Source organism: Diuraphis noxia, unplaced genomic scaffold (assembly GCF_037042655.1).
Source record: "Diuraphis noxia isolate RWA-SAM2 unplaced genomic scaffold, SU_Dnox_SAM2 contig0001, whole genome shotgun sequence".
NCBI lineage: Eukaryota > Metazoa > Arthropoda > Insecta > Hemiptera > Aphididae > Diuraphis > Diuraphis noxia.
Window position 1 is genome coordinate 12,614,381 of NW_028301711.1, and position 12,516 is coordinate 12,626,896.

Consider the following 12,516-nt stretch of genomic DNA (forward strand, 5'->3'; position numbering starts at 1 on the left):
TCTTGTATATTTTGGCAAAAAAGGTACAAGATACTAGTATAAAATGTATCATGATACAAGATACAATTGTATCTTTGATACTGCCCAACCCTGTGTACCTATACGATTGGGGAGTGGCACGCCCCTAAGTGGTTGAGCTAAAATAATTTCTATGAACTTATGCAGATATCAATATGCAAATATATCTATCTAAATAATATTATTATTCCCCGATCTACAATATAACATTAGTAGATCCCGCTTTTAAGGTTCACCTTGTATGGCAGCCCAATTTTTTTTTCAACTTAAGGGCCACATTCAAAATGTATATTCATACTACAAATCGTATTACATCATGGTTTTTTTTGTTCATTCTGATAAATTATAAAAAATATAATACCGAATTCATGACACATATCGTGTGTTTTAAGGAGGTGCTGAATATTTTCACGGTAGTTGCTATTTTACAGTCTTTGTTTTCGTCATTAGAGATTGCATGCTTGCTTTTATATAAAAATTAAAAATATTGTTATTTTTTTTTTACTAATTTTTTAATTTTTTTAAAATTAAAATTTTTATTTATACTAATTACACCTACACATTTCTAATTTTGTAAAAAATTTACGAGCTGGTTAAAATACTTTCGTGTGCCGAATCCTGTCACTCGATCGCAGGTTGGGAACGTTTGATATATAGACTATAGACCTATAATAATATGTCTTAGTGTAGAAATGAGAGTCGAGAGCGCTTTAATTGATATTATATATTTATTCGGGTAATCTGCTAAAATAATCTATCCATTCTATCCATATCCGGTGACGAAAATAGGTGTTGCAATTTAAAAAAAAAATTGTATTGCGCATGCGCATACTACAAGAGTTAAAAATTTGAAATTTGTCCTTAAATGTGTACTTCTATACTTCTTCTATGTACTACTTGATTATCGGGCTGAGATATTTAGTGGTACATTTAAAACGGGACACACTGTATACCTACAGTGTAGGTTGGGTTGATTTTGATATTTTTTAGTATTTTTCTTTACATTATTATTCATAACTTACTATACATCTGGATATCATGATAATATATATATGACAAAATAATTATATAATATCAATATGTATTGGTATTTTGTTAAAGTCGTTAAAAACGTTAAAATGCCCTTATGGTAATAAATAATAATTTAAATTTAATATCAATTATACTGATAAAGTATTAACCAAAGGAATGGTATTAAACATTGTAACCGGTATCTTGGTTGATTATGTGATAATGGTATTGTGATAAGGGAAACTGCTCCGAGGGTACTGTCACCAGACGCTCGTATTTTGGAATACCTATAAATTATTTGAATAAAAAATACTCGAATAATTTGTAATCGAATTTTAATATTAAAATATATCAAATAATTTATTATTCGAATATTTCGAATAAAAATTCAAATAATTTGTTATTCGAATAATTCGTTATTCGAATAATCGAATATAATCGAATAATTGTAACGATTATTCGAATAACTTATTTGGAAAAACTATCGAATAATTCGATAGTTTTATTCGTTACCCGCCCATCACTAGTTCATTTGGTTTCTCGCTGGCTGGTTCTCAGGTACTTCGAAGTGAAGCTACTCCATTACACCTTCGTAATTCGTAAGTATATGCAATATTACGAGTATTTACCTACCTAAACCTACTTTTGGTGTTTGTGAATTTTATTTACTTTATTTGTACGATATTATATTACGTATACATACGATATTATTAATAGGCATACCTACTTTCACTTCTACAAAATACATTTTATGGTGTTACACGATAATTAACCCCACACAACACATACACATATAATATGTATCCATTAAATATATTAGGTGGATATCCATGATATCTAATGGATGGTTAGGTTATATGGTAAACTATATATCATAATAATAATATTTAAATGTATATTTTTTTTTTAATGAAAAAGAACAATAACAATTTTAAACTTCATAATATTGTATGTAAACTGCTAAAATACATTTAATTGTATATTATATAGCACACAATAAAAAACCAGAGGTATAAAGGTATAATAATAAAAAACAACTTGAAACTTTATACTTCTAAAAGCAGTCTCACAAAACAAAATAATATTTTATAAGCATAGTAATAGTAATAGTATATAAGTTTAGTATTTTATTACATATTAGTTAAGTAGCACGATAAAGAACATGTTATGATAATATATTAAAAAAAACAATGTTAAAATAATAAAAACGACTTGATAGTTATAATGTAAGATGCATGTCGTATGAAACAAAATATAATTTAAAAAAAGTTTTATAAAACATTTTATACCTCATAATATTATGTAGATAGTAATAAAATATAAAATATGTGATAATATATTTAAAAATAATAAAAAATAAATTGAAACATCATGCTTCAAAAAGCAGTCTTAGAAAACAAAATAAAATCGTATACCTACTCATCCATATGCTACTACCTATATACTAATATAATATATACCTCTGATTATATACATAAAGTAGTAAGGTACTTAGCACAATAAAAAAACATGTAATAATGTAATAATAATACATTTAAAAAAAAAAACATAATGTTAAAATAATAAAAATGACTTAAAGGTTTATACTACAAAAAGCTGCAGTAGTCAAATGAAACAAAATATATTTAAAAATAATAATAATAACAATTTTAATTTTATTATATTAAGGTTAGGTTATAAATATTAATAAATATTTTACTTATATATTATATATTTGTTCCCGATAGGTAGGACAATTTTGTCAATTTAGAATTTTATTTTGTCACATCTATAAGCTGTAAAAAAAAAATAATAATAATATATTAATATAATTAATAAGTTAAAAACTTTTTGAAATAATTATATATTATACATTATTGGCAACTCAGAAAAATATTACTACTACATCGCAAAAATACATGTAGTAAGCCTTGATACAAAGCACAACCCTAATATTATGTGTATTTACATATTAATTATTAATATTGTTTTTTTTTTTAATAAACAATTAACAAAATTTGTATTATATCTAACTTTGAAATAAAAAAGTAAATACAAAACTAGGTTGATATTTTGAATAATAATACAGTGGAACCTCAATAATTCTTTCTTTAATTTAATTTTTGGATAATTCAAGAAATTCCTTCGCAACTACATTTTCAATATGTACCAACTATATTTTTTATAGCTGAAATTTTGATTAGTCAATTTTTTTTGTCCCTGATAGATTTATGTTATGAAACTTCACTGTTATAAGTTCTTAAATGAATTTGTGTATATATTATACCTATTTTCATGTCTTTTTGTAGCATGTCTCGGCCAGTTCTTAACTAATAAAATAATTTCAGCTTCAGTACATATAGGTCACAGGAATTAATTTAAGAATAGTTTCTGTAATCAATAAAAAATATTTTTACCCATTTATACAATTTTTATATATTATTCATAAAATGACTCGACGAAACTGAAAACATACATATAATACCAAATACACATTTTATAGGTTCAATTTTATTAAGAAAAATATTTTATTTACCCAGAATCATTATAGACAGCAACAAATTTTAAAATATTCATTTTCCTTTTCCTCCTAACCAACTATACTTCATGGGTAATTTGTTAGAAAATATTCTCCTTTAAATTAATTTAGTAGCTTCGTCTTACTTTTGTTCCACCCATTTTACTTAAAGTTGCTCATCTGAATGAAAAAAAAGCATAAATTAAATGGTTACAAATGTATTAGTTTAATTACAATAAACCATAATTCAGCAATATTTGATAGATAAAGTGACACAATGTTATTTACCAAGCTGGATTAATAAGATTTATCAACAATAAGTTTATTTTCTATAGTTTTTAATTCATCTTCATCAGATAGAAGAAAATCCACTGATTATTAATGTATCTATTTCACAATCGTCACTTTTATCAGAACATTTTTGATTATTTTTCTCTTCTATTTTTTTTATTTTTAATTTGATAATAGAAAGATCCCTTATGAAGTTATGACTTTTTCTTTGAAATCTGAAATATTACAATTTTTAGATTATACACATATTTACTTATAATCACTAATTAAATACCTTTGTCTGACATTTCTGGCTATTTAGATCTTGTTTTATTCGGTGTTGTGGATTGCTGATTTCATAATAGAAGAATTATTATTTTCTGATGCATTAAGTTGAGTCATATCACAAGGTGTAGGAGAAGCATGTACAAAAGATTGATGGTCATTTGATGTATCTGATATGATAAATGAACTATTCCAATCTATATTAGTATTGAGACAGGTTTTAGAAAGTCATATTTTAGAATGTCGAGTTTTAGAATACTAAGTTTTAGAAACACTGTTTTAGAATTAATAAATTCATCTAAATTATAATTAAAATTATCAACTATTTATTTACATATTTTACATATTTTATAATTTTTTTTTCTTTACTGTTACTTATATAAAATGTTTTCTAATAATCTTTCATAAAAAAAAATAAATATAATAATTGTTAATACTTAAGATTATTAGCAATAGCTCTCACAAATTCATCTAAATTAGAATTAGAATCATTAACTATTCTTTTACATATTTCAAATATGATATTTGTAATAAGTTATTAATCCGTGTTTGATTGTACTTTTTTCTTTTGAATAGGTACTTGATTTGAAATCAAAATTGTGAATTCTTTAAATAATTACAATTTTCAATTGTTGTGAAAATCATGATATAATCATCATTTCGTTAAACAGTTTTAATTAAAAATTTCTTTCCACTCAATGTATCAACAGATAAGATCAGAAATGTGGTTTGGCTCTTTCATATTTGTTTTTCTTTGGCTTTTAACAATTGATTTAGCTGAGCATTTTGAAATTTAAGAAGCTATAATATTTTCCACATGTGAAATTGAATCTTGATATATAGAACTTGGTGTATCGTTAAGTCTCAGCGGCCTTTCTTTTTATGACATTTTTAATTTTTTTACATTCAATTATCTGTGCAATTGGGCCATGACAGTGATCGGAGATACTAAATGGCTTACCTTTATCATCGGATATGTGTGTGTTGGCAATCATAGTAGTTTGGAACTTAGCTGCACAGTCGAGACATCTCCAATAATAAAACTATTTTGCCATCAATTTTACGATTATAAATTTGATTGAAAACGTATAAAAACCCTTTTATATCTAACATATCATGTTTTTGATGAGTCGATTTCATCAACGTCAATGTAATATTAGAAATTGTATTTTGCATTTCGGCCAACAATTTATAAAATTGTATGTAACTCTACGTAGGTATTTAGTACGCGATGTACGGCAACGGCACTAGAGTAAGACTGCTTTTTGATATTTCTCGTATTCGACTAGATATAAAATAATCATTTATTATATCAATATAGAACCATAATTCTACGATTATAGTGGGCGATATCAATAAAATAGAAACTTGATAACGATTATTGAGTAACAAAGCATTATATTTATAAATATAATGTATTTTGACATTTTCCGTCTTCCCGATCAAACATAAAGTAATTACAGATTTGGAAAAGTATCATAATTTCTACACTCTGTATCGTAAATCCTATTACAAAAAAAGACAGTATTTATTATTTATTATTATTTATTATTTGGATATTCAGAGGATAAGATAGAATTGTTTAGTTTTGCATCCTTAAATTGCTTATTAACATCAGTTGTATTTAATATTGGTCCATCCCAGTGATTTCTTAAAAAGGTCCTGGGGCTATTATTTTTTATGTGTTTATGAATTCAAAAAAGCTTTTTCTTTGTATCTCCTATGAATTTGTTGAAAGGCTTTCAGATTTTTTTAGCTGCATTTTTAAAATCCCAAGGTAATTTTCAAATTTAAATGTACTAAATTCATGAATAATTGGTCCCAATAGTTTAGCATCATTGACAATATGTATTAAACCATGTACATTATGTGATACATAACGCTTGCCATATAAATTATTTATGAAATTTATTATTTAAATGGACGTTATTCGTGACTCGTGGTTTGAGTATCTCTGTAATTTGTGTTAATAAAACTCGCGAGTTAACACAACAGAACTGCACACACAAACATAAAACACCACGCATGCGCATTCACTCATATATAGGGCTCGGATTTTGTTGCACTAAAAATGTTATAAAATTGATTGCAATATTGCTGTAAAAAAACCAAAAATTGCACTTAAAAATTGAAATAAAAAAATATTTTGTACCAAAAAAATTTAAAAAAATATATTAACAAATTATTTTATGAAATGGATTAAGTCATTGTATTAAGTAACATTATAAAGTTTTATTAGATAGGTTTTAAACGAGTAGATTATAAAAAATATTCAAATTCAAATTCTCATCAGTTGTCATTAAAAATCTTGTAAATTATGCGGTCTTCTTATTTTTTCAGAAATCTACAAATAATTTTATCAAAATTTAAAACTTTTTATTTAAACTATTTTTGATTTGTTTTTTTTAAAAAGCCTTACCTTACCTTAAAAATTATTGCACTGTATAATCAAAAAAAAAAGTGAAAACATAAAAAAATATATATAATTGTATTGAAAATGACGACAATCAACAAAATTGCAATAAAATTGAAAAAAGGTCAAAAATTGCAAAAAGTTGCTCTTAAAATTTTTATATGTTAATTAGTACCTACTCGTTTGAAATAAATTTATAACTTATTTAGCAACGAATCCAAACAATAGAAAAAAATTGCAAATGCAACAACATCCGATCTATGTTATTTTATTATAACGTGGTTTTAAGCTAGATTATATTATATTATGTCATAATATGGTTAGTTGAAAAAATTATTTATTCGATTAGATACCTAGTTTTCTTAATTTAAAAGCATTTGCTGGCGGTGTTCAATAACTGGAGGTTCACATTGGTATTGATTATTATACTACTTTGATTATATGATTATTAAATAAATGTAAACATCAAAATGCATATAATGATATCCATAAAACAACCATCATATATAATCTATTAATGGATATCTAAAAAGATTACTAATGGGATAGATATAAGATGGATATCTCACGGACATCTAAAAAATATCACTAGTGGAGTAGATGTAGTATGGACTACTTTGGCTATCCATTAAATATCTAATAGATAATATTTAGTGTGTGGGAACAATGTTAGATTTTATGTTAGAATATCCGAATATCTCACATCCGAATACAATGCTCAATTATATCAATTCTTTAATATTGTATATTAACTATCCAATGTAATGAGCTTAAAGGTGACATCGGTTTCGGGGTCCCTAGATCAACCACTTATTTTTTTTTACCACAATTATAATTTGTAATCTTGTTTAAAATATCCTCCATTAATACAATTTTACGTTTCAATTATAAAAATATATCCAATTTTAATTTCTTTTTCAATAAAAGCATATGGTTGAAGAATTTGTATCATGTATTTTAATAGTTGAAGTATAATGTTCATCAATTCATCATGTATTATTGTACAGTACATGCTCACTACGTAGGGTAAGGTTACTCAGCGTTATATTTTATAATATATTAATATAAACAATGCATATCGTATTTAATGAATATTTTTACACGTTTATTATAGCTAAACATTCATTAGGATGGTATTACGTATTCCCGCTGTTGATCTGGGAATATAATGCACTTATGTTAGGTATTAAAACGAATTAGCATGCATTTATAAAAAATATAATGTTTTTGATTTTTGGAACCAATTGTTTTTACATTTTATCAGATTTACAACTCTGTCTAATCTAATATAATATTATTACACTAAAAAAAAATACCATAGTAAATTTGATACTTCTATATAAACGACTTGATTTGTATTCGTGACTTAGTTAAATAGAAACAATGTTATTTTAGGTATGCTGTGTGAAACTTTGATTTCGACTTCAGTACCTAGTTAGATCAGAAAGTGTATCTAGTTGGTACTTTGGTGGGTCAAATATTTAAAAAAAATTTCCACTTAAATTGAACTATTTATAGGCATATGCAATTTTCGATCATTATTAGTTTTTTTTAAATTAATACCCATAAAAGATTAGTTGTGGGTAGAAAAGCTTGAAAATTTAATACAAGACTCCTAACATATTGTTACAATAGCAGTTGAAAAATAAAAGAAATATATAGTCACAATTTTTTTTTTTTTATAAGCATTCAAAGTTTGAATTTTGATAAAATACGTAAAAATCACGAAAATTCGCAAATTATTTTAAGCTATAAATTCATTAAAAATTTTCTTTTTAAATCTAAGATTTAAAAATATAATACAAGATTCCTAACAAGTTTGTCAATCTTTATCATAAAAAAAATGTCCACTGGAAATTCAAATTAAATTTTTACAACATTAGATTTGTATTAGATTTCTCATTTAACGATTTTCTTATTTTGGTGTAACTCTAAGACAAATAAACGTAGATATTTGAAATTGTCACTGAATGTTTATGTAGGCATTTTCTATATTTGATAAAGTTTGATTAGTAATTTGATAGAATATTTGATTTGTTTTGAGCAGTTGAAAAATAAAATAAATATATAGTCACAATTTTTTTTATCAGCATTCGAAGCTACGTAGCACCCTATAGCTAGTTATTAGTTGAGTAACATTTTGGCAGGCGATACGTTTTCAAAGAATATAAACATCTATTATTATAATTTTAACACTGTGCCTTGTATTTTTGATATTTTTGTCGGAAATCATCATTACTATTGATGCATGATTTAATGATTTGGACTTTTTGTTAATGTCGCATGTGGACTAGCTGTGTTCCTATTTTGTATAAACGATAAAATTATGCCATTTAAAATTAACGTGTTTACTATTATTTGATCTTTATAATATATTATATCGAACTGGCTTATCGAACCCTTATTAGTTATTAGTCTTGTATTTTATACAATTTGCACTAATTTATAAGTCCAGGACTCGGGACTTTATTTATTTGCATAATTGTTCAGGAAATAGATTGGGGAAATTGAATTGGATACATATGTTTTGGGGTATAAGGATTTTTTAAAATAATCGTATATTTTAGCAAATCTTAAGTTTTATTTTTCTCATGCATAATGTAAAGATTTATTCATTCTTATTGCATATCCTATATTATTTTTTAAATTTTATTAACAATTAATGATAAAATTAAATATATTAATTTAAAATTTTTCATCTTTAACGTGTTATAAATATAATATGTTATTTGTCATCCTAAACTACGGAGAAACTCAGGAAGTGCTGGATATTTCAAAATTTGACCACCCCATTGCACCAACTAAATTCACTTTCAAACCGGAAAAGCTATTGAAGTTGAAAATCGAAACATTATTTCGACAACTTATCGTGTACACAGACACAATATTTATATATTTATATATTTATATTATTTAGATATGTATATAAAACATATATCAAAGGATCAATACATTCATCGCTCCTTTCAGAATCTAAAAACATTAATGATGTAATTTAGAATACTTTATCTCTGAAATCAATATTATTTTTATTTGTCTGATAAGGTATAGTATTATAATATAACAATACGGTGTTTTAAATTAAATTTGTGCAAGTACGTTTAGTTTCAGTTTTAGTGTATTATGTACATTAAATTACATTGTACATAATACTAGGTACATATTTTATTATAATCTTTGACAAATAGAAAAGTAGTTACAAAGTAGGGTGTAGAGGTTTGTTGAACATAAACCGTGTGTATTAATTTACAGGAAGATTTAACAGTAATTAAAAATATTGGGAGAGTTTACCATGTTTTTACATAGGTATAGTATACTAACAATAAAAATAATATTTTAATATACTATCTCATTATCGATTGTCACCACTAGAAATATGACTAGAGATCGATATCTTATAACTTTAATCAAAATTGTTTGTGTTACAGTAAGCAAAATTAGTAAATACAACAACAGTACCTACATCATGTCAAATCAATACGACCGTAAGAAACGCGCAAAATTAGAGTTCAAGGTAGCCATTTTAGCAGATCGATCTCCAAGAGATCAAACATTTATAAGATCATTAAGGACTCTTGCTTCTGCGTTTTTCTGCACGATAAGAGAATGCTTGTTTCCAATATCGCCTGCAGAGTCGCTCAGACGTACACATGCTCAAGATGAAAAAACCACAACCACGGTGACGACGACGGTTACGAAGATGATCATCACGACAAGGTCCAGGTCTACTACCACCATCCTGACTACAACGATTACGGCCTCCACAAAAACGGTAACCACCTCCAACTGCATCACTATCGATCCTACTAATATCACCACCACGACCATAAAATCCATCAATTCTTCCACCAGAACTAAGAAGTTTTTCAAGACTACGGAGACAACGACAACCACCACGACCACTACCACGACTAACATCGACCCAATCCCCAAAATCAGTACCATCGTCACGACTACCAAGACTCGCATTCCATGTCGTCATGCGTTCTTAGAAATTATGGTTAACGCCTTGGAACCTCAAAATCTTTAGCGTATTAAGTTTATCGAAATTGCAAAACTGCTATGGATATACCTAAGCAACCATGTGTTTACATCGAATTTACATTTTTCTGTTGTATTAAATTATGGTTGTTTGTTATTCTGATAAACTTTTAATATATATAAATATATATATTTTTAATGCTGTATAACATTAATTATTTTAATATATTTTATGATATTGCGTATTTAGGTGGGTAGGAAGTGCCTACCTATAATCATTTCAAGAAGTTACTAAATAATAATAATTAATAGATCATTATACGCGTATTATACTTTTAATATGTTACAGGATTATTTTTTAGTTAAAAACTTTATCTCTACTATCTATTCGAAATCTTAATAATGAACGAAAATTTCCTTCAGTCGCACAAAACTATCATTTGTATCAAGTAATGAATCTTCTTCCCAATGGTCTCTTATAGGTATATTTTGTTGTCCATGTAAAATTAAAGTTTTTATTATCGGAACAAGTCTTTCTCTATTTTCAATAACGTGTTGTCTACGTAAAGTCTCAACCTAATTCCAAATATCATCAAATTTTGATGGTTCTTTAGATACTTGTATAAATGATTTACCTACTTTTAACTATAGCTAACTTGCGATACTGAGTTTGGGGACAACAATCTAGGTCTCCATGTTTCCCTAATAAATTAGCAAATTTGATTAGTAGTTCTTTCACAAATTTTTTAACAGTTATTTTTTTTTTTGACCACCTACTAGAATATCATTACTAAAAATGACGCAAATTTAAAAAATATAAAAAATTATAAAAAATTGAAAAATATACCTTTTTTCACATCAGAATAACCTAACCAAGAATACTTTGATAAATGTTTATGACTGGGACGTCGATTTTCTTCTCTATTGCATTTGTTATGCAGAGAAAAAGGAAACACATAATTTATTGGAGGGACCCATTGATGTTTAAGAATCATAAACTTGGTAAAATCATTAATGACATGTATGTGATCAATATAGTCACCAATATTATAATCTCCCGATAAAGTAGTTGTATCATTATTATTATCAATAATACATAACAATTTTGTGAGCTAGTCGAAGCAGAAGTCAATGAGCAATTGAACGACACACAAACACTTGAACTACTTGGAGCCACTTCTTCTCTTGGTATGATACTTCCATGAGCTTCGAGGCCTTCATACAGCATTATTTTTATTTTTTTAAGACAAATTTCTCCGTTACAATATTATATCGGTTGTATCTGTTAAAAGTTAAATATTTTTATAATAGTTTAATAATAATACAATGTCAGTACCTATCATTTAATTAGTAAAATAGAAAACATACACTTTTATTATACCTTATTATCATAATTTGAACGAAATAATTCAAAATATTGATCATAGAGTATAAAAAAGTCATATGGGTGATCTATGAACCTATCCAGTAATATCTACCAATTGGATTATCAATAAAATAATATAAATAAATGACGTGTGTGAAGTTAGCCCCCCCCCCCCATATTGAAAAATTTAACCGGACCGATTGTAAGTTAAAGATCTTCATTTGTAAGTTGATTTCCGGAATTTGTAAGTCAACCCCTCCCCTCTGGCGAATTTTCAAAAATCAGATCCGGTCCACATTCTGTCGTGGTAAACTATATTATACACTATATATAAACTATATATTCTGTCTGACTCACATGACTGATCAACGTAGAGCCTAAACTATAACTTGACTTTTTCAATGGTACCTTCGAACCACCAAGTAAGTGTGCACTAAAAAAATATTTTCACATTTTAAAGAAATGCTCGAACAGAAATTTAGACATTTACATTGGTTAGTATTATATATTCATATTATAACAGAAATATTTTTTTAATACATTAGTATTTTTCTCCCGCTAGTAATATAGGTAATATATAATTATTATCATGATTATAATTGGATATAATATTGTAAACTGTATTAAATATTTGGTTATAATGTTTTTTACCCACGTGATAATCTAAGAAAAATA

General features: G+C 26.2%; 1 protein-coding gene and 1 long non-coding RNA gene across 2 annotated transcripts; one reads left to right on the forward strand and one right to left on the reverse strand.

The window, feature by feature from the left end:
• Positions 1 to 3,295: 3,295 nt before the first annotated feature.
• On the reverse strand, positions 3,296 to 3,952 carry LOC149059729 (uncharacterized). The gene is made up of 3 exons (XR_016189361.1): positions 3,815 to 3,952; positions 3,545 to 3,706; positions 3,296 to 3,399 (listed from the first exon to the last, which is right to left on the reverse strand). It is a non-coding gene; the product is annotated as an uncharacterized LOC149059729 (long non-coding RNA).
• Positions 3,953 to 9,870: 5,918 nt separating this feature from the next.
• LOC149059730 (uncharacterized) lies at positions 9,871 to 10,524 on the forward strand. The gene has a single exon (XM_089225824.1). The coding sequence runs from the start codon at positions 9,871 to 9,873 to the stop codon at positions 10,522 to 10,524; it is 654 nt and encodes a 217-aa protein (XP_089081950.1).
• Positions 10,525 to 12,516: the final 1,992 nt, after the last annotated feature.

Excerpts from the sequence above, each read along its gene's own strand:
- LOC149059730 (XM_089225824.1), top strand. The coding sequence starts at position 9,871 with ATGACTAGAGATCGATATCTTATAACTTTAATCAAAATTGTTTGTGTT.